The 27,094-nt window shown below is 42.9% G+C and overlaps 1 protein-coding gene across 1 annotated transcript; it reads left to right on the top strand.

Annotated features, from left to right (window-relative positions):
* Positions 1-313: 313 nt before the first annotated feature.
* LOC311239883 (uncharacterized protein) lies at positions 314-22,987 on the top strand (the record flags this gene model as incomplete). The annotated part of the gene is made up of 5 exons (XM_084328327.1): positions 314-418; positions 451-819; positions 2,138-2,215; positions 9,396-9,978; positions 22,954-22,987. The coding sequence occupies exons 3-5, from the start codon at positions 2,155-2,157 to the stop codon at positions 22,985-22,987; spliced, it is 678 nt and encodes a 225-aa protein (XP_084184453.1). The 5' UTR covers positions 314-418; positions 451-819; positions 2,138-2,154.
* Positions 22,988-27,094: the final 4,107 nt, after the last annotated feature.

Genomic DNA, 27,094 nt, shown 5'->3' with positions numbered 1-27,094 from the left:
TTTTTTCGACGTAGCATTATGACGTGCCTTGAAACTACACGCTACTTTTTATTTGGTGTTGATAAAACAATAAATAACTGAACCAGGATCATTTCAATTCGATGCTTCAATTCGATGCTAAATAAACCTATACGCATGCGTAAAATGTGCCAGATTTAATTTGACAGGCGTTACATTTTTATCAATATCTTGGCCATTTGTTGTGCTAGAATCAAGCCGAAAAAGGTGAGAGGAAGTTCTGAAGGAGGCGGAAGTTGACTGCCAGAAAATAACAGTAGAAGAAGAATGTAAGTGAGCGATCCGTTGTTTACAAGATCATTTCTGCAGAACACACGTTTTTCCAGCCAGCAAAACTTTAGCTTTAGTAGTTCGACTTATAACAGTAGCAGTAGCAGTAGTAGTAGTAGTAGTAGTAGTAGTAGTAGTCTAGTAGTAGTAGTAGTAGTCTAGTAGTAGTAGTAGTAGTAGTAGTAGTAGTAGTAATTCGTCGTAATTCCACCAAATGGAGCGGTTTACGGCTTGAACGGAGCGAGTGACGTCATCTAAGATGGCCGCGCGTCGCTGTTAAACCAGCAGCTAACGTTTCTACAGCCAGACTGTTTACATTGAGGAGCTTTTAACTCGCTTCTCTGCTACAAAACCCTGATCAAAGGACCCGTTAAACACAACACAATGTGTTATCGGTCACCGTCAACTCCTCCGTGCAAACATGACTGACGTTGAACCCGATTGTGAAGCAGATTTGTTGTGAGTCGGAGCAGAGACATTAAACGAATCTCTTGCTAACGTCTCTGTGGCAGAACTGTACTGGATCAAAACGTAAGTACAGTTATATTCACATTGTTTTCCTCTTATCGCTCCTTTCTTGCAGCAGCAGCAGAAAGGAACCGTTGACACAGAACAACATAGTTCTCTAGGATGGCTGACAGTAGACGACTAAAAACCAAATTACAAACATCTCAAAACAAACTAGTCAGACTACTGCTTGACCTGACTCCTAGAACCCACCTCACCCCTGCACACTTTGCCAACCTAGGATGGCTTAGAGTAGACAACAGAGTACAGCAACTTGCAATGGGCCTGGTCTACAAGATACACTACACGACCAAGGTACCCATGTACATGTCAAAATACTTCCCAAAGGTCAGTGAATACCACGATCACAACACCAGAGGGAGCTCCACAAATCATGTAAAACCCAGATTCGGATCAAACAAGGGACTAAACACGTTTCGCAATTATGCCACAACAATGTGGAACGCCCTACCCAAAGCTGTAAAGGAATGTAAATCACTACCCACCTTCAAAAACACTCTCAAAGAACACCTACGGGAGACTGCAATTGAAAACTGGCCCCTACAAATGTCCTAACCCAGTTGTACAATAAAGACCAAGTATGGCTTTGTCAGTATTCCAATGTACAGCCCCACCCAACCCCACCCCACCTACCCAACCTCCTCCAATGTACAGTTTCCATGTCAAATGTATGTCAGTATTCCAATGTACAGTGTCCCCCCCCTACCCAACCCCCCCCCCCCCACCTCCAATGTACAGCCCCACCCCACCTACCCAACCTCCCCCAATGCACAGCTTCTATGTCAAATGTATATACTCTTTTTCTGGATTTTTTTAGTATCACAAACAGTACTGTATTTGAAAATCTGGTATGTCATAAATGTATAGATGTAGCAGTACTGTCTATCTGTATGTCATGTGTGTCATATGATGAATTGAAAATGGGGGACCCTGATGGAAACAAGACGAAAGTCTTTCTCAGGTCTGCATCCTCTTAACAATTGTATGTATTGAGCTGTACTGTACCCATTCTGCAATCTGTTAATAAACTTTTCAATCAATCAAGTAGTAGTAGTAGCAGTAGCAGTAGAAGTAGTAGTAGTAGTAGCAGTAGCAGTAGAAGTAGAAGAATCTTCATCGTTTGTAGATGACAACAACACAAGGTAAAGGCACTTATTTTGGAGATTTATTGCTTATGTTTAGTCAGTCACACTCTTACTGTACTTGTTGGGTTTGCAAAGAACACTCTTTGGATTGTAAATATGTGTATATGTGCTGTGCTGTGCTGTGTGCTGTATAAGATAAGAGATTAATATAATAATGTGCTTTTTATTTTCTACAGTGAGGAGCAAGGAGCAGATGACCTGCCTTCAACCAGTTCAGTGCAGGCGAGACATGGAAGGAGGGCTAACCAAGACAGGTGAGAGACTTATTATTATTATTATTATTATTATTATTATTATTATTATTATTATTATTATTATTATTATTATTATTATTATTATTATTATTATTATTATTAGTGCTTTTGTTTAGTTATAACTCTGTTCATAGACAGAAACTGTTTTACTGCGTGGCACAATTGAGCAGTGTCTCTCTCACACACACACATACACACACACACACACGTACGTACACATGAGTGTAGTGTATATATTTCTTTTGGATACACCTCAGGCATCCTGCACTCTATATGACTGCACTCTAGTCATATGTGTACTGTATATATGTATATTGAATATCCCACTTTACTTATTTTTTACCTTTTTACTGTAAAACTTATTTTTTTAACCTTTTTTTGTAAAAAAAAAACGTACGTTCACTGACTTTTTGTTAAAAAAAGAAAAAAAAAACATGCTGGTGATTGAGAATCAAATTTTCGTCTGTGTTTATTACCTGTGTATGGAGAAAATAATTATTTGTAAATTGAATTCTGTTCTGTTCTCTTTTGTTTATGTAAATATGCTACCTAGGGTGCATTTCCACAGTTTTATATGCTTGATTGAATATGTTTGCATTGGTTCATAGTAAAAATAACACATTTTCTCAATCCGATTTTGTGTTTTGTGTTGTACATTATGCAGTATACAGTATATACAGTATTATACAATATGAAAACTAACTTTCAGGTCATATATGTGAGGCTGTGCTGAAAAAAAGGATATCAAACATACCATGGTAAAACATTTTAAAATGGGAATTATACAATTTAAATCAAAATTAGCTAAAACATTGAAAATATCCACCAACTCACTGACCTTTGGGAAGTATTTTGACATGTACATTGTGTAGTGTATCTTGTAGACCAGGCCCATTGCAAGTTGCTGTACTCTGTCGTCTACTCTAAGCCATCCTAGGTTGGCAAAGTGGGCAGGGGTGAGGTGGGTTCTAGGAGTCAGGTCAAGCAGTAGTCTGACTAGTTTGTTTTGAGATGTTTGTAATTTGGTTTTTAGTGCCTTTGAGGTGCTTTGGTACCATGAGGTGCAAGCATAGTCGTAGTACCCTTGAATGAGTGCTCCTGCCAGAGTCTTCAGGGTATTCTTGTTTACCAGAGAGGAGATCCGGTACAAGAATCGAGTTCGTTGGTTGACTTTTTTTTACTACATTGGATGCCATTTTGTCACAGGAGAGATTAGCCTCTAGGATGGAACCCAGGTAGGTAATTTCATCTTTCCTTGTGACAATATTGTCACCCACTGTAACTGAGAAGCCGTCGGTCTTGCTGAGTTTGTTATTTGAACCGAAGAGAATGGACTCTGTTTTGCCCATGTGTAATGATAGTTTGTTGTTTGCGAGCCATATGCAGATTTTGCCTAGTTCCGAGCTGAGGGTTTTTTCAACCTGTAACTTGTTCTTGTCAGAGACCAGCAGGGCTGAGTCGTCCGCAAACAGGAACAAGTTGCAGTCACAAGCTGACGACATGCCATTTGCATAAATTAGGAACAGTAGCGGTCCTAGTATGCTTTCTTGTGGAACACCACAGTTCACTGTGAGGGGGGGGGATAGGGTACCGTTTACCTCCACCATCTGTTCTCTCCCCTCCAGGTAGGATTGTATCCAGCTCACTGATAAACTATCAAAACCAATTGCTTTTAGCTTGTCAATCAGAATGGTGTGATTGACAGTGTCGAAGGCCTTTTGTAGGTCCAGCATGACCATGCCGCAGTATTTGCCCGTTCAAATAGAGAAGGCATGTGTCAGTCGAGTGGGATGTTCTGAAGCCAGATTGGAATTCGTAGATTCGATTTTTTTCCGCAAGGTACTTTTCGACCTGTTCGTATACTATTTTTTCCATGACTTTCGAGATGGATGTAAGGATAGAAACAGGGCGGTAGTTGCCTGGGTCTAATTTGCTGCCCTTTTTGTGCAGGGGTGTTACTCTCGCAATTTTGAAGTCCTTGGGGACGTGTCCCTGTTTTATGGAGAGGTTTATTATGTGTGTGATGACTAGGGATGCCCCGATCGATCGGTCAATATAAATATGCGATCGGTGATCGGTGATGATGCTTTATTTTCGCCGATCGTCAAAACCGATCTCACTCGCTGAGTTCTGTCTCAGACACCGGGAGTTGCACACACTCCCACACAGTGGTGCGGCGTCTGCTCCTCCCTCCGGCCCCTCCCGCACGCAAACACGGTGTAGTCTAGTCTAAATAAATAAACATAATCACGGTTATCTACCTCAACAACTGCATGTACGCGTCTCCCTGAGCTAACGTTAGCTACCGTTACAAAATGACCCAGTCAACCATTCACTTCCAGTCCAATACATGATGAGGCATTGTCTAACCGCTCGGTATCTAGCCGGCCAGCTACTGATAGCTCCTGACATCAACAAACGCTCCAGCAAGTCTGTATGATACCTCCGCTAGCTCACGTTAGCTGACGCCAGCTCACTGTTCAAAACAAAATGTCCCACTGAACTAAATAGTTCACTGAGGCGCTGTATCAACGTTATATAGCCGGCCAGCAGTAGCCACAGATGGCTCCTGATATCAATGTTTTATAACACTCATTCGATGCGTATTCGAGCTCAGGGTATGTTGTTGAATGTGATCAATAGGGTCCAGCTGCAGCTCCGGAGAATCCTGGCAATAGCTGCAGGCTACTCGAGTATAGGGTCCAGCTGCAGCTCCGGAGAATCCTGGCCGTAGCTGGAGGCAGGGGGCAAAACTAGAGGCCGCCACCCGCCATTGGCGCTCAGTTTTTATGTTTGGCGCCTCCCACTGAGAGGTCTGCCCGCCGTGTGGCGGGCAATCAAATAGTCATGTGAAAACCGAAAATCATGATCCAATTCTTTAGCGGAGTTCTCACTCGCTGTCTCAGCACAGACACGCAGCGCATTGCTGCTCCTACCCCTCCCCACCTGTTTCTGTATGCTGCATGTAAACAGAGGCTATTGCCTCCGACAGTCACCGGTGTCTGGTAAAATTCAAATACTTCTGGCACTCATTTGCTTCCATAGACGTTAGTCTAGTCAGTGTGGGACCTTCGTGAGATAACGTTAGCTACCGTTACAAAATGACCCAGTCAACTATTCACTTAGTTTAATACATGAGGCATTGTGTAACGTTATCCAGCCGGCTAGCTACTGATAGCTCCCGACATCAACAAATGCTCCAGCAATAGTCCAGTGCATAATACCTCCGTTGGCTAGGTAGCTCACTAGTCACTACGAAATGTCGCAGTAAACTAAATAGTTCACTGAGGCACTGTCCCAACGCCATCCAGCAGTAGCTATAGCTCCTGACATCAATGTCCTACAACAACATGCGTATTCGAGTCCCTGGCTTACATCGCATGAGGGCTGCTGAATAGGGTCCAGCTGTAGCTCAGGAGAATCCTTTTGCATGCTGAATGTAGCGTTTAGGGCCCAGCTGCAGCGCCGGAGAATCCTTGCTGGAGCTGGAGGCCACTCGAGTATACACACAGACAGTGGAGCTGTTTTCAGACAGCGAGGTGGCGAAGTCTCGCAGATAACACAATCACAAGTATGATTATGTAATATATATATTTTATTAAAAAAAAATGTTTATATAAAATAATAATAATTTTTTTTTTTATCAAAAAAAAGTTGGCGGGTAAGAAATATGCTTGGCGGGTAGATTCTTCCCATCTACCCGCCACTGGCCGGTGAGTCAAAAAGTTAATTTCGCTCCCTGGCTGGAGGCTACTAGAGTACACACAGACAGTGGAGCTTGTTGCGTGGTGGCGATGTCTCGCAGATAATACAAGTACAAGTCTAATTATATAATATATATATTTTATAAAAAAATATAAATTATATAAAATAATTTAATTTTTTTTTAATCAAAAACCATCGGATCGGTATCGGCCGATATGGCTCACGACGATCGGTGATCGGTATCGGTGGCAAAAAAACGTGATCGGGGCATGACTGGGGTGATGGCGGCTGCTGAGTCTCTGAGGAATTTGGAGGGGATGTTGTCATGGCCAGTGGCCTTGTTCGGTTGGAGGGCGCTCAGTTTTTTGAGTACCTCATCTGTAGTTACAGGGCTGTACGCTAAGCTTTTTCACTAGGGGCACACTTGCCCCTAAATGAGAAATTTAGGGGCAAAGAATATTTTTTAGGGGCAAATTTTTTAATAACTATTTTACCATTATAGTAGGGCTGGGCGATATGGCCTCTAAATGATATCGCGATATTTTGACATGCATCAAAAATGCTTGATTTAACCCTTTGATGCATACAGTCACGCCAATATGATTATTATAATAAGTCCCTGCAACATATGTTTGCATTATTAAACCATGAAGATGCTTTAAAAAATAATTTAATGAAAATGTACTAAGAGTAGTCTACTGACACACTAATAAAAAAAATTATTTACATCTAAGACAATTTATATAAAAACTCTTGGGTGCCTTTTACACAGTACTGTGTTTTCTATCCACTTTAGCCAAACACACACACACACACATTATATATATATACACACACACTACTGTGAGAAAATAATAATCACACAGACTTAATGATTTTAGAATATTTCAGATAATGAAATTAAATGTTTATATCATCAACTATCCAGTTAGTATTTATACTGTGTGTAACATTTGGCTACTTTAAATCATTGAATGTAGAGAGAGAGCGAGAGAGAGAGAGAGAGAGAGAGGGGGCGAGAACGAACAAGAGAGCCAGCCCCCCCCTTCGCGTTTTGATAGTCTAAGCTGCCGTAGGTGATGACGTCACACTCGAATGTAAACAGGAAGAGATGGAGACACACGGAGATGGAAATTCAATGATATACAGAAATGAATAACCAATAAATATGAAGTTATGTTTAAACTTCTGTTGTCAAGCGTTGTCAATATAACCCACCCCCTTTCCTCACGAATGGAACTAGTCTTGTGGAGTCCGCTTTGACCGTTTTCCAGGGTTAGCAGAGATCGCTAGTTAGCTTAGCATAATCCTAATGGTAGCTACCGTTAGCTCATTGCTCGTGTCAATTAAATTGCATGTTATTAAAGGTCCGCGCTGGTCTGTCTAATGAAATTACAACCGCAACATTATATTGCACTGTACAGCCCTGGTTGTAGGCTAATGTTTTACTACAATTTGTATGGATTAATTTAGGAGTGAAATGCGAATGAAGGGTTGAAATCACCACTCGCAAGCTTGCCCCCAGATATTATTTTAAACTCGCACGGACCAAATTAGGGGGCAATTTGCGATCATATCATCGCAGTGTACAGGCCTGAGTTACCATTTCCAGTTTGAAGTCGTCTTTGTGGACGCCTAGGTTCTTGTAGTATGCTACTATGTGTTCTACCCCATACTGCCCTGAGTGGGAGGGTAGTTTGTTTACCAGTGTTGTGGCTATGTTTGTGAAGAAAGTGTTTAAGTACTTGGCTAAATCCAGTTTGTCTGTGATGAGCGTGTTGTCCGTCTTTATGTTTATGTTTGAGAACCTGGTTTTAAGTTTTTTTACTGCAAATTGAGTAATTTCCAAAGTTCACGCGGTTTATTTTTGTTTTCCTCAGTTTTGTCACTGACTGAACTGTCCTGGGGCACAGGAAGAACATACTGACTGAACTGTCCCGGGGCACAGGAAGAACATGTGTGAATTCTTAAAATGGGTGGCTTTCCAATGGTGACAGCAATTACAACTGTAACTGAGGGGTACAATTCCCTGACTGTATTACTAGATATGATACTTACTACCACTACCTTTGTACTTAATATTCGGCCACCCAGTACACGGCATAAATATATTATCATGAACACTCTCACGTAGATGAAACGGATCCAACACAAATGTACGAATTAGAAACAGGTCTTTATTTCCTACACAGCGATGGTGTGTAGAATAAACACTTAATCACTTAATTACATTTATGAATTGAAATAGTATGCACTTTTATGGCAAGGAGTATTCGTCGGTATATCAATAGAGAATGTCCAATCTCTGAAGGCGCAGGTGGTAAATATACGACCTGGAATAGTTAAGGAATAACAGCAATGATACTTTAATGATTATAGGCTGGATACACTAGAGGGGGTTAATCCGGTCGCTTGTAAGCCGACAGGAGTAGGAGGGGGGGGGGGGTAGAATCCAGCTGCCTCGTCCGGCCAAGGGTATCCCAGGTGAACCCACTGTAGTGCCGTTCAATGCGCCGGCGATCCTTGGACCACAGATGAAAGCAGGTGGACTCTTTGTGGGCCGGCTCTCTCCGGTCCACGGGGGAGAGACGTGAAGAGACCTCGTCTTGCAGAGCGTCTCCTCACCTTGCGTCCTCTCCAGGGGGGGGGGTTCCAACACACGGCAGTGTCGGGGGTCTTTATCCATGGAATAATCAAAGTATCCAAAGCATAATCCGTGCCTGGGAAGGCGGGCTGTCGTCGGTAGAATAATCCGGTATACAGGTCCACTCGCTCGTCGGCTCTGGGGCTCCTCGGGTGCAGCTTCACATAGGGTCAACCACCCTGGGTAAGCAGCCAGTTCTCTGCCCGAAACGATGGGGTACTGACTACGGTAGTATTCTCACCGCACGAAGCACTATATATTAACAGACTATTATTAGCTTAATAGACTACGTCCAACTCGACGATATAGTGCCAAATATGACTATTCAAATATTAATATACACGATGTCTCAATACCGATGGTAGGCGAACTTGGCCTTACTCCCACACGTGGCGTCGCGGGGAGGCTTTACGTCTGTGACTCTATTGGAGGGTAAGAAACTGGACTGAAAAGGAAGTCCTACTTTAGTAGCGCAGTATATATACGCACTATGAACAAATAGTCCCATTAGTGGTGCGGTAGCCAAATTCCTACGCGGAACTAGGACTTGTTCGTACATGTCGAGCGGTACGTTTGAACTGGGTCTGAGGGGTATGGCAGCCTGGCACCAAGGTCTCGACCAATAGTAGAATGGAGACTATTATGGGATGTTCAGTAGGCTAGAATGGATATTCAATGCATATTGTACAAGGAATATACAAGGGATATCAGGGAATATTAGAGAATATACAAATACAATTAAATATATATATATAAATAAATATATATATTCGGTTTAATCTGGCCCTTCACAACAACAACTATTCATGTTATTATTCTGCCTCCCTCCAGACCCCCCACAGCTCTCTGTCTGTGAAGAGGAGGTTCCCCCTGAGCAGCAGGAGAGGAGCCCCAGTCTGAGCCAGGAGCAGACAGAGCTCCTACAGATGAAAGAGGAACAGGAGGAACTCTGGACCAGTCAGGGGGGAGAGCAGCTTCAAGGTCTGGAGGAGGCTGGTATCATCAAGTTCACATTCAACCCTGTCTCTGTGAAGAGTGAAGATGATGAAGAGACACCTCAGTCCTCATGGTTTAACCAAACCCAGGACCCAGAGCTCCTACAGATTAAAGAGGAACAGGAGGAACTCTGGACCAGTCAGGAGGGAGAGCAGCTTCAAGGCCTGGAGGCTGATATCAAGTTCACTTTCAACCCTGTCCCTGTGAAGAGTGAACATGATGAAGAGAAACCTCAGTCCTCATGGTTTAACCAAACCCAGGACCCAGAGCTCCTACAGATTAAAGAGGAACAGGAGGAACTCTGGACCAGTCAGGAGGGAGAGCAGCTTCAAGGTCTGGAGGAGGCTGATATCAAGTTCACTTTCAACCCTGTCCCTGTGAAGAGTGAAGATGATGAAGAGAAACCTCAGTCCTCATGGTTTAACCAAACCCAGGACCCAGAGCTCCTACAGATTAAAGAGGAACAGGAGGAACTCTGGACCAGTCAGGAGGGAGAGCAGCTTCAAGGTCTGGAGGAGGCTGGTATCAAGTTCACTTTCAACCCTGTCCCTGTGAAGAGTGAAGATGATGAAGAGAAACCTCAGTCCTCATGGTTTAACCAAACCCAGACTGAGGAAAACAGAGAGACAGAGCCTCTAGCCAGCACCTCAACAGAACAGATGAAAACAGAACCTGATAGAGAGGACTGTGGATTATCAGAACCAGTCAGTAACTTAGCTGGTGATTTAGAACCAACTACAGATGGCCAGCTCCTCTCTTCAGACTGTTCTGGAACTGATGACAGTGATGATTGGCTGGAGACTAGTGAACCTCATCCTGGTTTAAACTCACTGACATCAAAGAAGACACAGAAAAACAAAGGACAGAGTTTGTCTAACAGCAACCAGTTCAAGAGCTCTGTGGTTTCATCCCATGAGGTGAAATTATCAAACCAAATACCATGTGAGACCTGGAGCTGTAAAGTGTGTGGGAAATGTTTTCCTAATAGGAACGCTTTAATGCGCCATCTTAAAGCCCATTCTAGTGACTGTGGTTTGTGTGGAAAACATTTAGAACCCACAGAGAGCTTGAAACTTCACCTTCAAACTCACAGCACATGTACTGTTTGTGGCAAGAAATATACTGCCATTACACTCTTGGAAGCACATATGAGAAGCCATACTGGGGAAAAGCCCTATAGTTGCACACTGTGTCCTAAAAGATATATTACACTGGGAGACCTGAATATTCACATGAGATGCCATACTGGGGAAAAGCCCTATAGTTGCACCCTGTGTCCTAAAAGATGTACTACACAGGGAGACCTGAATAGACACATGAGAAGCCATACTGGGGAAAAGCCCTATAGTTGCACACTGTGTCCTAAAAGATATATTACACAGCAAAACCTGAATAGACACATGAGAAGCCATACTGGGGAAAAGCCCTATAGTTGCACCCTGTGTCCTAAAAGATTTATTACACAGGGAAACCTGAATAGTCACATGAGATGCCATACTGGGGAAAAGCCCTATAGTTGCACACTGTGTCCTAAAATATATAGTAGACAGGAACACCTGAATATTCACATGAGAAGCCATACTGGGGAAAAGCCCTATAGTTGCACACTGTGTCCTAAAAGATATATTACACTGGGACGCCTGAATTTTCACATGAGAAGCCATACTGGGGAAAAGCCCTATAGTTGCACACTGTGATAAAATATTTGGTGCAAAACGTGACTTAAAAGTACATATCAGGAACTCGCGAAAAAACATTTAGTTGTGAAGTTTGTGGGAAAGGATTTACTTGGAAGGCATATATAAAGACACACATGAGGATTCACACCAGAGAAGAAACAAACTCACGTCCCTCCCTCCCTCATCTAGTTCACATTCAACCCCGTCCCTGTTGACTCATTGACCGCCACGCTCTTTTCCCATCTTTACTCAATGGCGCCAGCTAGGGATGGGTACCGAATTCGGTACTTTTGAGGTACCGAACCGAAACACGTCGGTACTACCGAGTATCGAATCAAGTGAGAAACCAAAAAAAAAAAAAAAAAAAAATGTATTAACACTTTGGTTGCCTAAGGTTAAATTAATGATATACCATAGATTGCCAGCGCTATTTGTCTATGGAGAAAGTCCCCTTCTTTGCAGGGCTATAACTTTTTAAATTCTATTGCTACATTGCCATTATTAGGGCCCATTCAAAGTCCTATATGTATTGTTCATTGTGTAGCAACGTTAAACTTTTTCATTCACATATTCATAGTAAAGTATGGTCTAATGTATAAGTATGTTTTCATCTCTTTCTGCAGCTTTCTCCAGAACGTGATATATAGCCCCAAATGCATTATATTGATGATGAAATACAGTTTGATGGCAATCAGCGCGATATAAAAAATTCCAACTAGACGTACTTCTAGAAGTTACTACACGTCATCTGATGTTGACCGGATGGGCGAGGGGGCGTTTATAATTCCGTGGGCAGCGTTCTCCAGCTGCAGCGCCGGAGAATCCTTGCTGGAGCTGGAGGCCACTCGAGTATACACACAGACAGTGGAGCTGTTTTCAGACAGCGAGGTGGCGAAGTCTCGCAGATAACACAATCACAAGTATGATTATATAATATATATATTTTATTAAAAAAAAAGTGTTTATATAAAATAATAATAATTTTTTTTTTATCAAAAAAAAGTTGGCGGGTAAGAAATATGCTTGGCGGGTAGATTCTTCCCATCTACCCGCCACTGGCCGGTGAGTCAAAAAGTTAATTTCGCTCCCTGGCTGGAGGCTACTAGAGTACACACAGACAGTGGAGCTTGTTGCGTGGTGGCGATGTCTCGCAGATAATACAAGTACAAGTCTAATTATATAATATATATATTTTATAAAAAAAAATTATATAAAATAATTTAAAAAAAAATTAATCAAAAACGATCGGATCGGTATCGGCCGATATGGCTCACGACGATCGGTATCGGTGGCAAAAAAACGTGATCGGGGCATGACTGGGGTGATGGCGGCTGCTGAGTCTCTGAGGAATTTGGAGGGGATGTTGTCATGGCCAGTGGCCTTGTTCGGTTGGAGGGCGCTCAGTTTTTTGAGTACCTCATCTGTAGTTACCATTTCCAGTTTGAAGTCGTCTTTGTGGACGCCTAGGTTCTTGTAGTATGCTACTATGTGTTCTACCCCATACTGCCCTGAGTGGGAGGGTAGTTTGTTTACCAGTGTTGTGGCTATGTTTGTGAAGAAAGTCTTTAAGTAATTGGCTAAATCCAGTTTGTCTGTGATGAGCGTGTTGTCCGTCTTTATGTTTATGTTTGAGAACCTGGTTTTAAGTTTTTTACTGCAAATTGAGTAATTTCCAAAGTTCACATGGTTTATTTTTGTTTTCCTCAGTTTTGTCACTGACTGAACTGTCCTGGGGCACAGGAAGAACATACTGACTGAACTGTCCCGGGGCACAGGAAGAACATGTGTGAATTCTTAAAATGGGTGGCTTTCCAATGGTGACAGCAATTACAACTATTCATGTTATTATTCTGCCTCCCTCCAGACCCCCCACAGCTCTCTGTCTGTGAAGAGGAGGTTCCCCCTGAGCAGCAGGAGAGGAGCCCCAGTCTGAGCCAGGAGCAGACAGAGCTCCTACAGATGAAAGAGGAACAGGAGGAACTCTGGACCAGTCAGGGGGGAGAGCAGCTTCAAGGTCTGGAGGAGGCTGGTATCATCAAGTTCACATTCAACCCTGTCCCTGTGAAGAGTGAACATGATGAAGAGAAACCTCAGTCCTCATGGTTTAACCAAACCCAGGACCCAGAGCTCCTACAGATTAAAGAGGAACAGGAGGAACTCTGGACCAGTCAGGAGGGAGAGCAGCTTCAAGGTCTGGAGGAGGCTGATATCAAGTTCACTTTCAACCCTGTCCCTGTGAAGAGTGAAGATGATGAAGAGAAACCTCAGTCCTCATGGTTTAACCAAACCCAGGACCCAGAGCTCCTACAGATTAAAGAGGAACAGGAGGAACTCTGGACCAGTCAGGAGGGAGAGCAGCTTCAAGGTCTGGAGGAGGCTGATATCAAGTTCACTTTCAACCCTGTCCCTGTGAAGAGTGAAGATGATGAAGAGAAACCTCAGTCCTCATGGTTTAACCAAACCCAGGACCCAGAGCTCCTACAGATTAAAGAGGAACAGGAGGAACTCTGGACCAGTCAGGAGGGAGAGCAGCTTCAAGGTCTGGAGGAGGCTGATATCAAGTTCACTTTCAACCCTGTCCCTGTGAAGAGTGAAGATGATGAAGAGAAACCTCAGTCCTCATGGTTTAACCAAACCCAGACTGATGAAAACAGAGAGACAGAACCTCTAGCCAGCACCTCAACAGAACAGATGAAAACAGAACCTGATGGAGAGGACTGTGGATTATCAGAACCAGTCAGTAACTTTGCTGGTGATTTAGAACCAACTACAGATGGCCAGCTCCTCTCTTCAGACTCTTCTGGAAGGGATACTGATGACAGTGATGATTGGCTGGAGACTAGTGAACCTCATCCTGGTTTAAACTCACTGACATCAAAGAAGACACAGAAAAACAAAGGACAGAGTTTGTCTAACAGCAACCAGTTCAAGAGCTCTGTGGTTTCATCCCATGAGGTGAAATTATCAAACCAAATACCATGTGAGACCTGGAGCTGTAAAGTGTGTGGGAAATGTTTTCCTAATAGGAACGCTTTAATGCTCCATCTTAAAGCCCATTCTAGTGACTGTGGTTTGTGTGGAAAACATTTAGAACCCACAGAGAGCTTGAAACTTCACCTTCAAACTCACAGCACATGTACTGTTTGTGGCAAGAAATATACTGGCATTACACTCTTGGAAGCACATATGAGAAGCCATACTCGGGAAAAGCCCTATAGTTGCACACTGTGTCCTAAAAGATATATTAGACGGGTACAGCTGAATATTCACATGAGAAGCCATACTGGGGAAAAGCCCTATAGTTGCACACTGTGTCCTAAAAGATATAATACACTGGGAGAGCTGAATATTCACAAGAGAAGCCATACTGGGGAAAAGCCCTATAGTTGCACCCTGTGTCTTAAAAGATATATTACACAAGGAGACCTGAATAGACACATGAGAAGCCATACTGGGGAAAAGCCCTATAGTTGCACCCTGTGTCTTAAAAGATATATTACACTGGGAGTGCTGAATATTCACATGAGAAGCCATACTGGGGAAAAGCCCTATAGTTGCACCCTGTGTCCTAAAAGATATACTACACTGGGAGACCTGAATATTCACATGAGAAGCCATACTGGGGAAAAGCCCTATAGTTGCACCCTGTGTCCTAAAAGATATACTACACTGGGAGAGCTGAATATTCACATGAGAAGCCATACTGGGGAAAAGCCCTATAGTTGCACCCTGTGTCCTAAAAGATATAATACACTGGGAGTGCTGAATATTCACATGAGAAGCCATACTGGGGAAAAGCCCTATAGTTGCACACTGTGTCCTAAAAGATATACTACACTGGGAGAGCTGAATATTCACATGAGAAGCCATACTGGGGAAAAGCCCTATAGTTGCACCCTGTGTCCTAAAAGATATACTACACAGGGAGAGCTGAATATTCACATGAGAAGCCATACTGGGGAAAAGCCCTATAGTTGCACCCTGTGTCCTAAAAGATATACTACACAGGGACACCTGAATTTTCACATGAGAAGCCATACTGGGGAAAAGCCCTATAGTTGCACACTGTGTCCCAAAAGATTTATTACACAGGGAGACCTGAATAGACACATGAGAAGCCATACTGGGGAAAAGCCCTATAGTTGCACCCTGTGTCCTAAAATATATACTACACAGGGACACCTGAATAGACACATAAGAAGCCATACTGGGGAAAAGCCCTATAGTTGCACCCTGTGATAAAATATTTTGTGCAAAACGTGACTTAAAAGTACATATCAGAACTCATACTCGGGGGGGAAAAAACATTTAGTCGTGAAGTTTGTGGGAAAGGATTTACTCGGAAGGCATATATAAAGACACACATGAGGATTCACACCAGAGAAGAAACAAACTCACGTCCCTCCCTTCCTCATCTAGTTCACATTCAACCCCGTCCCTGTTGACTCATTGACCGCCACGCTCTTTTCCCATCTTTATTCAATGGCGCCAGCGTTATTGACCATTTTAGCGATGTTTGCGGACCCATTGTGTGTTCTGTATTATAGCTATGGAGACAATAGTATGGCTCATTTGACAGGCATTGTTTATAGTCCAAGACTGACTAACCAGTTAATTTCGACATACTTTAGTTTGTGCGCTATTCCATGCAAATTATTATTATAATCTTTTTTTACAGTGCAATAAAATAGTTCTGGATTTCTGTTCAACAGTTCAAAGTCGTCTTTACCTTCTCTGTTTGGTATCCACAGTTTAAAACTTGACAGTCTTCCCTCCTGTCTTATACCCACTTTGACCCTTCGAACCTCCCTCTCAGGGTGCAGTTCCCTCTCAGGGTGCAGTTCCCTCTCAGGGTGCAGTTCCCTCTCAGGGTGCAGTTCCCTCTCAGAGACAGAGTGCAGTTCCCTCTCAGGGTGCAGTTCCCTCTCAGGGTGCAGTTCCCTCTCTCAGGGTGCAGTTCCCTCTCTCAGGGTGCAGTTCCCTCTCAGAGTGCAGTTCCCTCTCAGAGTGCAGTTCCCTCTCTCAGGGTGCAGTTCCCTCTCAGGGTGCAGTTCCCTCTCTCAGGGTGCAGTTCCCTCTCTCAGGGTGCAGTTCCCCCTCAGAGTGCAGTTCCCTCTCTCAGAGTGCAGTTCTCTTTCTCAGGGTGCAGTTCCCTCTCTCAGGGTGCAGTTCCCTCTCAGGGTGCAGTTCCCTCTCTCAGGGTGCAGTTCCTTCTCTCAGAGTGCAGTTCCTTCTCTCAGAGTGCAGTTCTCTCTCTCAGGGTGCAGTTCCCTCTCTCAGGGTGCAGTTCCCTCTCAGGGTGCAGTTCCCTCTCTCAGGGTGCAGTTCCCTCTCTCAGGGTGCAGTTCCCTCTCTCAGGGTGCAGTTCCCTCTCAGGGTGCAGTTCCCTCTCAGGGTGCAGTTCTAGGCCTGGTTCCTACACAGTTTTAAAGCCTGACAGTCTCTTGTTTGATACCCACACAGTTTAATACCTGACAGTTTTGAACCTGTAATAAAAAGCAATAGACAGAGTAAAATAATACAGTGCAATAATAGAATAGTAGAATAGATAGTAACATTATGCAATAGAATGGACAGAGTAAAATAGTGCTACAGTACAATCAACGTAATGAATAAAGGAAGATCCGGTCAGTTTGTTGTAGGCCTCAGTGTGCCGTGTATGATTGATTGATTGATTGATCGAAAACTTTATTAACAGATTGCAGAATGGGTACAATACAGTACGGCTCAATACACATAATTGTTAAGGGGATGCAGACCAGAGAAAGACTTTCATCTTGTTTACATCAGGGTCCCCCATTTCAATTCATCATAACATATATGACATACACAACATACAGATAGACAGTACTGCTACATCTATACATTTATGACATACCAGATTTACAAATACAGTACTGTTTGTGATACAAAAAGAGTCTAAAAAAGAGTATATACATTTGACGTAGAAATTGTACATTGGAGGAGGTTGGGTAGGTGGGGGGGGGAACTGTACATTGGAGGTGGGTGGGGGAAACTGTACAAGCAAAACTGTACATTGGAATATCGACTAAACCTTACTTCATCATCTATGTTTATTATGTAATCCTTCCTTATGTTTTCATGTTGTTCACCACACAGAAGGAGGCCCCTTAATTCAGCCTGACTGTGGGCGGTGACCTTCACATATACTGAATATATCATACATATAGTATATAACATAATATACTGTTTAATGTGTCCCAGCATTGACTACTGATAAAAGCAGCTTAAAATGTGTTTGTTCTTTGTTCGTTTTTTCCCCCTTCCTTTCCTTTATTCTTTGACATGTTTCTTTAAATTTTTTTAATTCCTTTTAAATCAACTATTCCATAATGATGTAACCTTTTTCAATGTACGTAAAGCACGTTGAAATTGCCTCTATGTGGCACGGCTGAGTGGCGCAGTGGGCAAGGCGCTCGCCACTAACGCAGGATATGCTGGTATCGAGCCCAGCTCTCGGCGTTGCTACCGGCTTGGCCGGTCGTCATACTAACACAATTGGCAAGTGTTAGAGGGTGGGAAAGCCGGTGGGTGGGGATTGGACGTTGTGGACAGCGACTCCTACAAGTCTGTTTGGTGATGCCGGTGCGGCGGAAACAGGAAGTATCGGGGGCAGCGTGAGCCTCCCACGCGTTACTCCTTGCCACTGAGAGTTCGAGCTGCTGCGGTGAAAAGATGCGACAGGCTGCCTCCTCGTGTACCGGAGGGGACACGTGATGCAAGGCTTCTATCCTCACTACAGCCGACCAGTGGGAGGCATAGTCTAGCAACGTTCAAGACAGGGGAGGGAAGAATTGGAATCAGGGGATGGGAGAAAAATAGAAAATGGGGAGAAAAAGTGGATACAAAAAAAATTTGCCTCTATGTATGAATGGTACTACATAAATACATTTGCCTTGCCTTGCCTTTGCCTGTATTGACCTGAACATCTCCTGCTTTTGCTGGCATCTAGGAAGGGGTACAGAATTGAGCATGGAGCACCGACCTGATAAATATTTATATATATATATATATATATATATATTAGGGGTGTAACGGTACACAAAAACCACGGTTCGGTACGTACCTCGGTTTTGAAGTCACGGTTCGGTACGGGTTTTCGGTACAGTGGGGGAAGGTTTGGCTTTCCATGTTCCACTCAGGGGTGATGTAGTGTGCAGTAACTAATTGTACTTGTAGGGCTGTCAACAAATATTCTATATTGAAATTAATAATCGACTTGTAAAAAAAAAAAATTATATTAGACTGAAAAAAACAGTTGTTAGTGGTTAACATACCGTTGTATTCGTTTGGTACACAGCCGTTCGGTACGGTATGGTACACACTGAAACGGTTCGGTACGGATACGTGTACCTTTACACCCCTAGTAACTAGTAAGAGTAGGTAAGGGATATGTACAGATATAGATATAGTATTAACATGTACAGTGATACAGGTATAAAGACACTATGGTACTAAGTCATACTGGCCAGCAGCGTAACTAGTAAGAGTAGGTAAGGGACATGTACAAAATGTATAGATAGATAGAGGCTAGTATCTACAGATATACAAAGGATTATATGCAGGTATGTACAGATGGATGTGGATATATGTAAATGCAGCTATGGTTAACAGTTGGTTAATATAGTTATATTCGCTTACAATTTTATACGTTTATTTTTGCATATTAATAATAATACTCAGGATTGTATTTCATATGGGTTTATATAGATAATATGAGTGGCGCATGATTTCTTTTTGCTTGTGCAATTATTTAGTCTCACAAGACTTGTTTCCCACTTAATATCCGGTGACGTGTTTCCGCCTTTCTTTGAGAACCGACATGACTTGATGGATGGCTGTCTTGACTTTGCGGTCAATTCAAGCAAGTAAAATAGTTGTCTAACACAAGACAATATAACAAGAAAAAGGACAAAGACACAACACAATCGATGTTCTCTTATACTGGCACGCAGCCAATAAGGTATTGATTGCTATGGATGATGATTTTCGTTATATGTTGACGGTTGATGTTAGCTACGTTTTTGATGGGCTTTCAATTGCTAATGGTATCATTTGTATGTATTTACGGTTTGGATGGAGAATGGACAAGCTTCATTAAAATCAGTTCAAGAAATCTACTTGTATACTGCGTCGTGCCTGGAGGATGTCACAATATATATGGATAGATACATATTAATACAACAACTCTGTATATACATCTGATTAGCACTATTGCTCAGTAGTATGAATGAATGAAAACTTTATTTAACAGATTGCAGAATGGGTACAATACAGTACGGCTCAATACATACAATTGTTAAGGGGATGCAGACCTGAGAAGGACGTTTGTCTTGTTTCCATCAGGGTCCCCCATTTTCAATTCATATAGACATTTATGACATACACAACATACATGACATTTATGGCATAGGGACATATAGGTATTTAGTACTGATACATTTGTGACATAAACGGTATTCCAATATACAGTACTGTTACCCCTAGATCCTGACAGAGTATATACATATAATAATAATAATAATAATAGATTGGATTTGTAATGCACTTTTTGTTCGCTGGGATCCCAAAGTGCTACACTACATGGTTAAAACAGTTAAAAAAAATAGAATAAAATAGTTATTAGTAAAACAAATAAAATAAAATACAGAATAAAAATAGAACATAGTTAATTAAAAACATAGTATAAACAGACAATTTAAAAACAGAGCGCAATAAAATTTAAATAAAAAGCTAACAGTCAAAGGCCTTTTTAAACAGATAGGTTTTCAGGCCTGCTTTGAAAGAGTCCAGGCTCTGTGGTGCCCTCAGCTGGATGGGGAGGCTGTTCCACAGGCGTGGTGCAGCCGTGCAGAAGGCTCGGTCACCCATGGTGCAGAGCCGGGTATTGGGGACCTGAAGGAGCAGGCTACCTGCGGATCTGAGGGTGCGGGTGAAGGATTGTGGAGTGATGAGTTCCTGAAGGTAGAGGGGTGCGTGTCCGTTTATGCAGTTATGGGTGATTGTAAGGATTTTGTAGTTGATCCGGGATGAGACGGGGAGCCAGTGTAGTGAGTGAAGGATGGGGGTTATGTGATCGTGTTTACGGACTCTCATCAGGATCCTGGCAGCGCTGTTCTGGATGTATTGCAGCTTTTGGATGCTCTTGCCAGGAATCCCGATGAAGAGTCCGTTACAGTAGTCCAGTCTTGAGGAGATAAAGGCATGGACAAGCTTCTCTGCATCTGACAGGGTTAGAATGGGACGGAGTTTTGATATGTTTTTTAGGTGATAGAATGTGGTCTTGCAGAGGTGTTTTATGTCGATATGATGGGGAGGGGACTGTACATTAGGAGGGGGTGGGTGGGTGGGAGAGAAATATACATACGGCGGGGAGGGAATATATACATGCGGTGGGGAGGAGACTGTCTATTAGGAGGTGGTGGGGGTTTTGGGCATTTACGTTGGCCAGTTTCGAATTGCAGCCTCCCGTAGGTGCTCTTTAAGAGCGGTTTTGAATGTGGGCAGGGATTCACATTCCTTTACAGCTTTGGGTAGGGCGTTCCACATTGTTGTGGCATAATTGCGAAACGTGTTATAATGTACTGATGATTGCTCTACTACTGTGTAGATGCAACAACATTCTCAATACTGACAGACATGTCAAATTTACCGTAGCTCCCTCTGACCAATCCCAACGCTCCAAATTCTACCAAGGCGGGTCTTAGTTGTCGGGCTGTTGGTGGGATCCGTGACGTCACATCCTCCTTGGTTCAGAAACACGGCGCACGCGGGAGGAATGATGACTTGACGTTTTCACGATTGACGTAATTGTTGTGGCTGTTCTTACAGCACGTGCGCGCGCCGCCGGTACGAAAAGAAAACACACGGTGAGAAAATAATGTCTTAGTTTTTATTGCTATTCTCGAAAAGTTATTATTGACCACCGCAACACTTCCGGTATGTTGAGCTCATAGCTGGGGGGGGGGATACAATGAATGAATTTTGATTAGAGAGCCTTGACGTTAGTGGTTAGCTTAGCTACAAGTACAACCACTTACACCAAGGCTCTAATCAACATTCATTCATGTTATATTATATGCCCCCTTCCCCCCACAAGCTCCATGTAACGCGGAAGTGCAGTGGTCTGTAGTGCTTGTTGTGTGTACCCTAACCCCCTCACGAGCTCCATGTAACGCGGAAGTGCAGTGGTCTGTAGTGTTGTTGTGTGTACCCTGACCCATGCCCTGACCCCCTCACAAGCTCCATGTAACGCGGAAGTGCAGTGGTCTGTAGTGTTGTTGTGTGTACCCTGACTCCCTCACGAGCTCCATGTAACTCGGAAGTGCAGTGGTCTGTAGTGTTGTTGTGTGTACCCTGACTCCCTCACGAGCTCCATGTAACGCGGAAGTGCAGTGGTCTGTGGTTTTGATTGATTGATTGAAAAGTGTATTAGCAGATTGCAGAATGGGTACAGTACATGGGTGGGTGGGGTGGGTGGGGGCTGTACATTGGAGGTGGGGGGGGGGGGGGGGACACTGTACATTGATTGATTGATTGATTGATTGAAAACTTTATTAACAGATTGCAGAATGGGTACAATACAGTACAGCTCAATACACACAATTGTTAAGGGGATGCAGACCAGAGAAAGACTTTCGTCTTGTTTACATCAGGGTCCCCCATTTTCAATTCATCATAACATATATGACATACATGACATACAGATAGACAGTACTGACTGCTATGTATTTATGACATATCAGATTTGCAAATACAGTACTGTTTGTGATACAAAAAGTGTCCAGAAAAAGAGTGTATATACATTTGACGTAGAAACTGTACATTGGAGGAGGTGGGGTGGGTGGGGGGGGGGGGGGGGGGCACTGTACATTGTACATTAGAATACTGACAACGCCATACTTGGTCATTTACTGTACAACTGGGTTAGGACATTTGTAGGGGCCAGTTTTGAATTGCAGTCTCCCGTAGGTGTTCTTTCAGATAGTTTTTGAAAGTGGGTAGTGATTCACATTCCTTTACAGCTTTGGGTAGGGCGTTCCACATTGATGTGGCATAATTGCGAAACGTGTTTAGTCCCTTGTTTGAGCCAAATCTGGGTTTAACATGATTTGTGGAGCTCCCTCTGGTGTTGTGATCGTGGTATTCACTGACCTTTGGGAAGTATTTTGACATGTACATGGGTACCTTGGTCGCGTAGTGTATCTTGTAGACCAGGCCCATTGCAAGTTGCTGTACTCTGTCGTCTACTCTAAGCCATCCTAGGTTGTCAAAGTGGGCAGGGGTGAGGTGGGTTCTAGGAGTAAGGTCAAGCAGTAGTCTGACTAGCTTGTTTTGAGATGTTTGTAATTTGTTTTTTAGTGCCTTTGAGGTGCTTTAGTACCATGAGGTGCAAGCATAGTCGTAGTACCCTTGAATGAGTGCTCCTGCCAGAGTCTTCAGGGTATTCTTGTTTACCAGGGAGGAGATCCGGTACAAGAATCGAGTTCGTTGATTGACTTTTCTTATTACATTGGATGCCATCTTGTCACAGGAAAGATTAGCCTCTAGGATGGAACCCAGGTAGGTAATTTCATCTTTCCTTGTGACAATATTGTCACCCACTGTAACCGAGAAGCCGTCGGTCTTGCTGAGTTTGTTATTTTTACCGAAGAGAATGGTGCTTGTGATTTGTGTAACCCACGTCCGGTCAGTTGTAACCCCGTTTCCGGACAATATAGGAAGTAGTGACTGAATGAATGAATGAAAACTTTATTTAACAGATTACAGAATGGGTACAATAAAATACAGTACAGTACACAAAATTGTTAAGGGGATGCAGACCAGAGAAAGACTTTCGTCTTGTTTACATCAAGGTCCCCCATTTTCAATTCATCATAACATATATGACATAGACATACAGATATACAGTCAGCCAGGGCTCTACGCTAACCTTTTTCACTAGGGGCAGTGCTCCTAAATGAAAAAAGTTAGGAGCACACAAAGAAATTTAGGAGCACCCAAAAATATTTAGGAGCACAGTGAAAATATTTCAAGTAAAGATTTTTATTTTTTATTTTTTTTTATAAATGTATATTTGTACTGTGCGTGCATGTGTGTAAATTAGCTCTTGCTACAACCCTGCATGTTTACATTTTGTATTTTGTACTTGATGTTCATTAACATGTGCTGTCCCTATCAAATAAACTATCAAATCAAACTACTGCTACAAAAGTAACAGTCACTTAACTTTAGCTTTTGCCCCTTTTATGCATACAATGCCTATGTTTTGGCTGTGTTTCTCTTCTAGAGAAATAATCCTTTCAGGGTTGCCTATTGAAATACTGTACACCTCCAGTACAGAAACATTGTTTATGAGTTTGCGTGTTAGGTAGACCATTGATTGACAGTCGAGTCTGCCAATTACGTCACACCGCTTGCACTTCGGCCGTCCGGCGCTGCAGCTGGGCCCTAACCTCGTTCCCAGCTTTATCTCGAGAGAGCTGGACCCTATTGCCCACGTCTGCTGTTCATAACGCTAGCCAAGTTAGCTGTACACACATACACAGTGGGCCAGTTACTTTGGTGTAGGGGTGTAACAATGCATCGATCCTAAGGGGGAAATTCAACTGCATCGATTTGAAAATGTTAGAATTTTCGCGTAATTGATTTTTACGGTTCGCACACATATTTTTAGGGGCATATGCGAGCAATTTGGTCGCACTGTAGAGCCCTGACAGTACTGCTATACATTTATGATATACAAGATATACAGTACTGTTTAAGAGACAGAGTTTCTAAAAGAGAGTATATACGTTTCCGGACTATAGAGAAAGTAGTGTAGAGATTGTATGTAAACTACATTCCAAAACAAAAGTGAGGAGTAGGTCTCATTAAAAAGCACATTTGAGGACCGCCTTTCTCGGCTGTTGTCCTTGAAGATGCGTCAAAATCATGCAACGGTAATGTTAGCTACATCTAAAATAAATACTTAGAAAAATGCTTACTATTCAATCCGTTGTGGATAGAGATGTTCCGATACCATTTTTCCCTTTCCGATCCGATTCCGATACCTAAGCTTTGGGTATCGGCCGATACCGATATTTATCCGATACCAGTGCATAAAAAAAAAATTAAAAAAGAAATTATATAAATTATACTTTTTTTTTTTTTTTTTTTTTTCAGATACTGTTATACTGTTTTTTAGTAATAACTAGAACGTATGGTATTTATTCAACAACAGGTGATTGTATAGATTTGTATTAGTATCATTAATCAATGAGTATGGGCTGCAGCACTGCAGATATACCCTACTCCAATGATCCACACGGACATTAAACGGTGTTGCACTCGCTACTCAGTGGCTCTGCAGATATACCCTATTCAGTCTGTAAGCTAGTGGCAGATAGAACGTTCATGTTGTGATTTTTGATGCAAAATAAATATTCAACATTCTCTTTTGAAACTCCGCCTCAGACTCTTATCCTTTGGCACTTGCTGTACTTTGCTTGCAGGTCTGCAGCCATTATTGCTGGATTATGTGAATAGCACCAACTTTAGACACGGTAACGTTATCAAGCTAAGCTAACTGACCTAGCTCGCCTTCCCGCATTGACATTAATATAACGTTAGTAATAGTCAGCTAACGCTAGTCCGTAGCTACTTAACTTAAATACAATTCACCGTGGGTGCATTATTGTTGATAGACGGTCACGGACAGTGTTAGGTCCTGGAGAAAGGACAGGCGATCATCTGATTTGATGTAACGTTAAAAGCGGATGTTGTTCCAACTAGCTATCTTTCCAGCTAATGCTATCATAACACCAGCAAAACACATCCCGATTCCCGTCCGAGCTCCCCGTCACACCGCACTGTCGGGGACAATGGAATTTAAGAAAGTGTATCTGCTGTTAAAATGACACAGCATCACACTTTAAAACATGTTCATTTTATAATCCTCACTCTCCGCAGGACTCGGCAGGAGATAAATTACATCATGGGATCGGAGGCTAGAATTTACGTGTACTCGCCGATACCGATACCAGCATTTTAGGCAGTATCGGCGGCATTTCCGATACTAGTATCGGTATCGGAACAACTCTAGTTGTGGATAGTCTGCATAATCTAGTACATTTACATTTACATTTAGTCATTTAGCTGACGCTTTTATCCAAAGCGACGTACAAGTTCTGTACGATAAGTCATCAGGAAGGGCACAACTCTATCAGCTGAGTAACAATGTTCATCAAAGTGTTGGGTGCTACAGTGTAGGTTAGTTTATTAGGACAAGTGTAGTAAGGTTAGTTAGGGTTAGATATCTTTTTTAAATTTTTTTAAATTTTTTTAATTTCAGATAATGGTTGAAGAAGTGCGTCTTTAGTCGACGGCGAAAGATTGGACGGGTTTCGGCTGTTCTAACTGGGGTGGGTACTGGGTAGTTCATTCCACCATTGTGGGGCAAGGACTGAGAATAGGCAGCTTCTCTTTGATGACTCTCCCGGAGCTCGGATAGGAGTAGGTCTGAGGCGGCCAGAAGATGCAGAGCGTAGGGGTCTTGAGGGTGTGTAGACTAGTTGGAGACCATTGACCGGAGGTAGGCGGGAGTGGTTCCCTTTGCCGCACGGTATGCTAGGTCGAGGGCCTTGAAGTGGATTCGTGCAGCAATGGGGAGCCAGTGCAGGTCCCTAAGAAGTGGGGTGACATGGGCCGACTTCGGTAGGTTTGAGATCAGGCGGGCCGCTGCGTTCTGAATGAGTTGAAGAGGCTTGGTGGCAGTGGCCGGGAGGCCAGCGAGCAGTGCGTTGCAGTAGTCGAGGTGGGAGATGACTAGGCCTGCCACGATAACACATTTTGCTGGGCGATTAATTGCCCCCGAAAATATCGCGATAAGCGATATTATTGCGACCGGTTAGAGAATTTTTTTTTGGAGAAATTTATTTCCCAAAACTTTTATTTTGAAGCCCACCGCTCCGTCTTTTCCGGTGTTTAAGACTTTTATTTTGAAGGCCACCGACCGGACCGGAAGTATTGTTGTGAAACACTGCAGACCACTGAATAGAGACGCGTCTCTAGGATTTCATAATCATTATGTTTGCAGCAGGCACAAGTGCAATAAACAAAGGATACAGTCACTGTGTATTCTGCCTCATTTATTGATTAAACAAAACCGACATCAACACAATTTGCCACCGAGCGGAGAGTTTAGTCTCGCAAAAAGATCGCTGACTTGTTAAGGCTTGTTGTTAGGTTAGGTGCTAATGTTGTGCTAGCGTTTTAGCATGGCTATCGTACATAGCGTGATCAATATAACTCGCTATTGATTGTTTGTATGAGTAACGTTAATGCTAGTAGAATAGACACAACGTGAGGTAATCACCATCCATTTTAAACCGGTTATTACCTAATGCTAACGTTAGCAAATAGACGCGACTGGTAACGTTACAGCTTGTTAGCCTAATGCTCGTTAACGTTAGCATAGACAGCCTAGCTAACGTTAACGCTTGTAGAATAGACACAATGAGAGGTAACGTTAGCGTTAGCAGAATAGACACAACGAGGGTCTCGTTAATGTTGTTATTGATTGATTGAAAACTGTGTTTACTCTGTTTGTATGAGTAACGTTAATGCTAGTAGAATAGACACCACGTTAGCCCCACGGAGCTCCTGTGCTGTGCTCTGTAGTAAAGCCAGCGGCCCGCCTCCCAACACGGACAGTGACTGACAAGGGGCACTGGGTCCGCCTCATTAAAACAAACGCGCAAATAGCAATTAATCGCGCCCGTCAAAATCATTGCATTCATTTTAATTATCGCGGCAATTAATCGATTTATTGCTTATCGCGGCAGGCCTAGAGAT

This window comes from Notolepis coatsorum (assembly GCF_963971535.1).
Source record: "Notolepis coatsorum genome assembly, chromosome: 14".
NCBI classification, from domain to species: Eukaryota; Metazoa; Chordata; class Actinopteri; order Aulopiformes; family Paralepididae; genus Notolepis; species Notolepis coatsorum.
The sequence above is the reverse complement of the archived record's forward strand: the minus strand, read 5'-3'. Positions and strand labels throughout refer to the sequence as shown.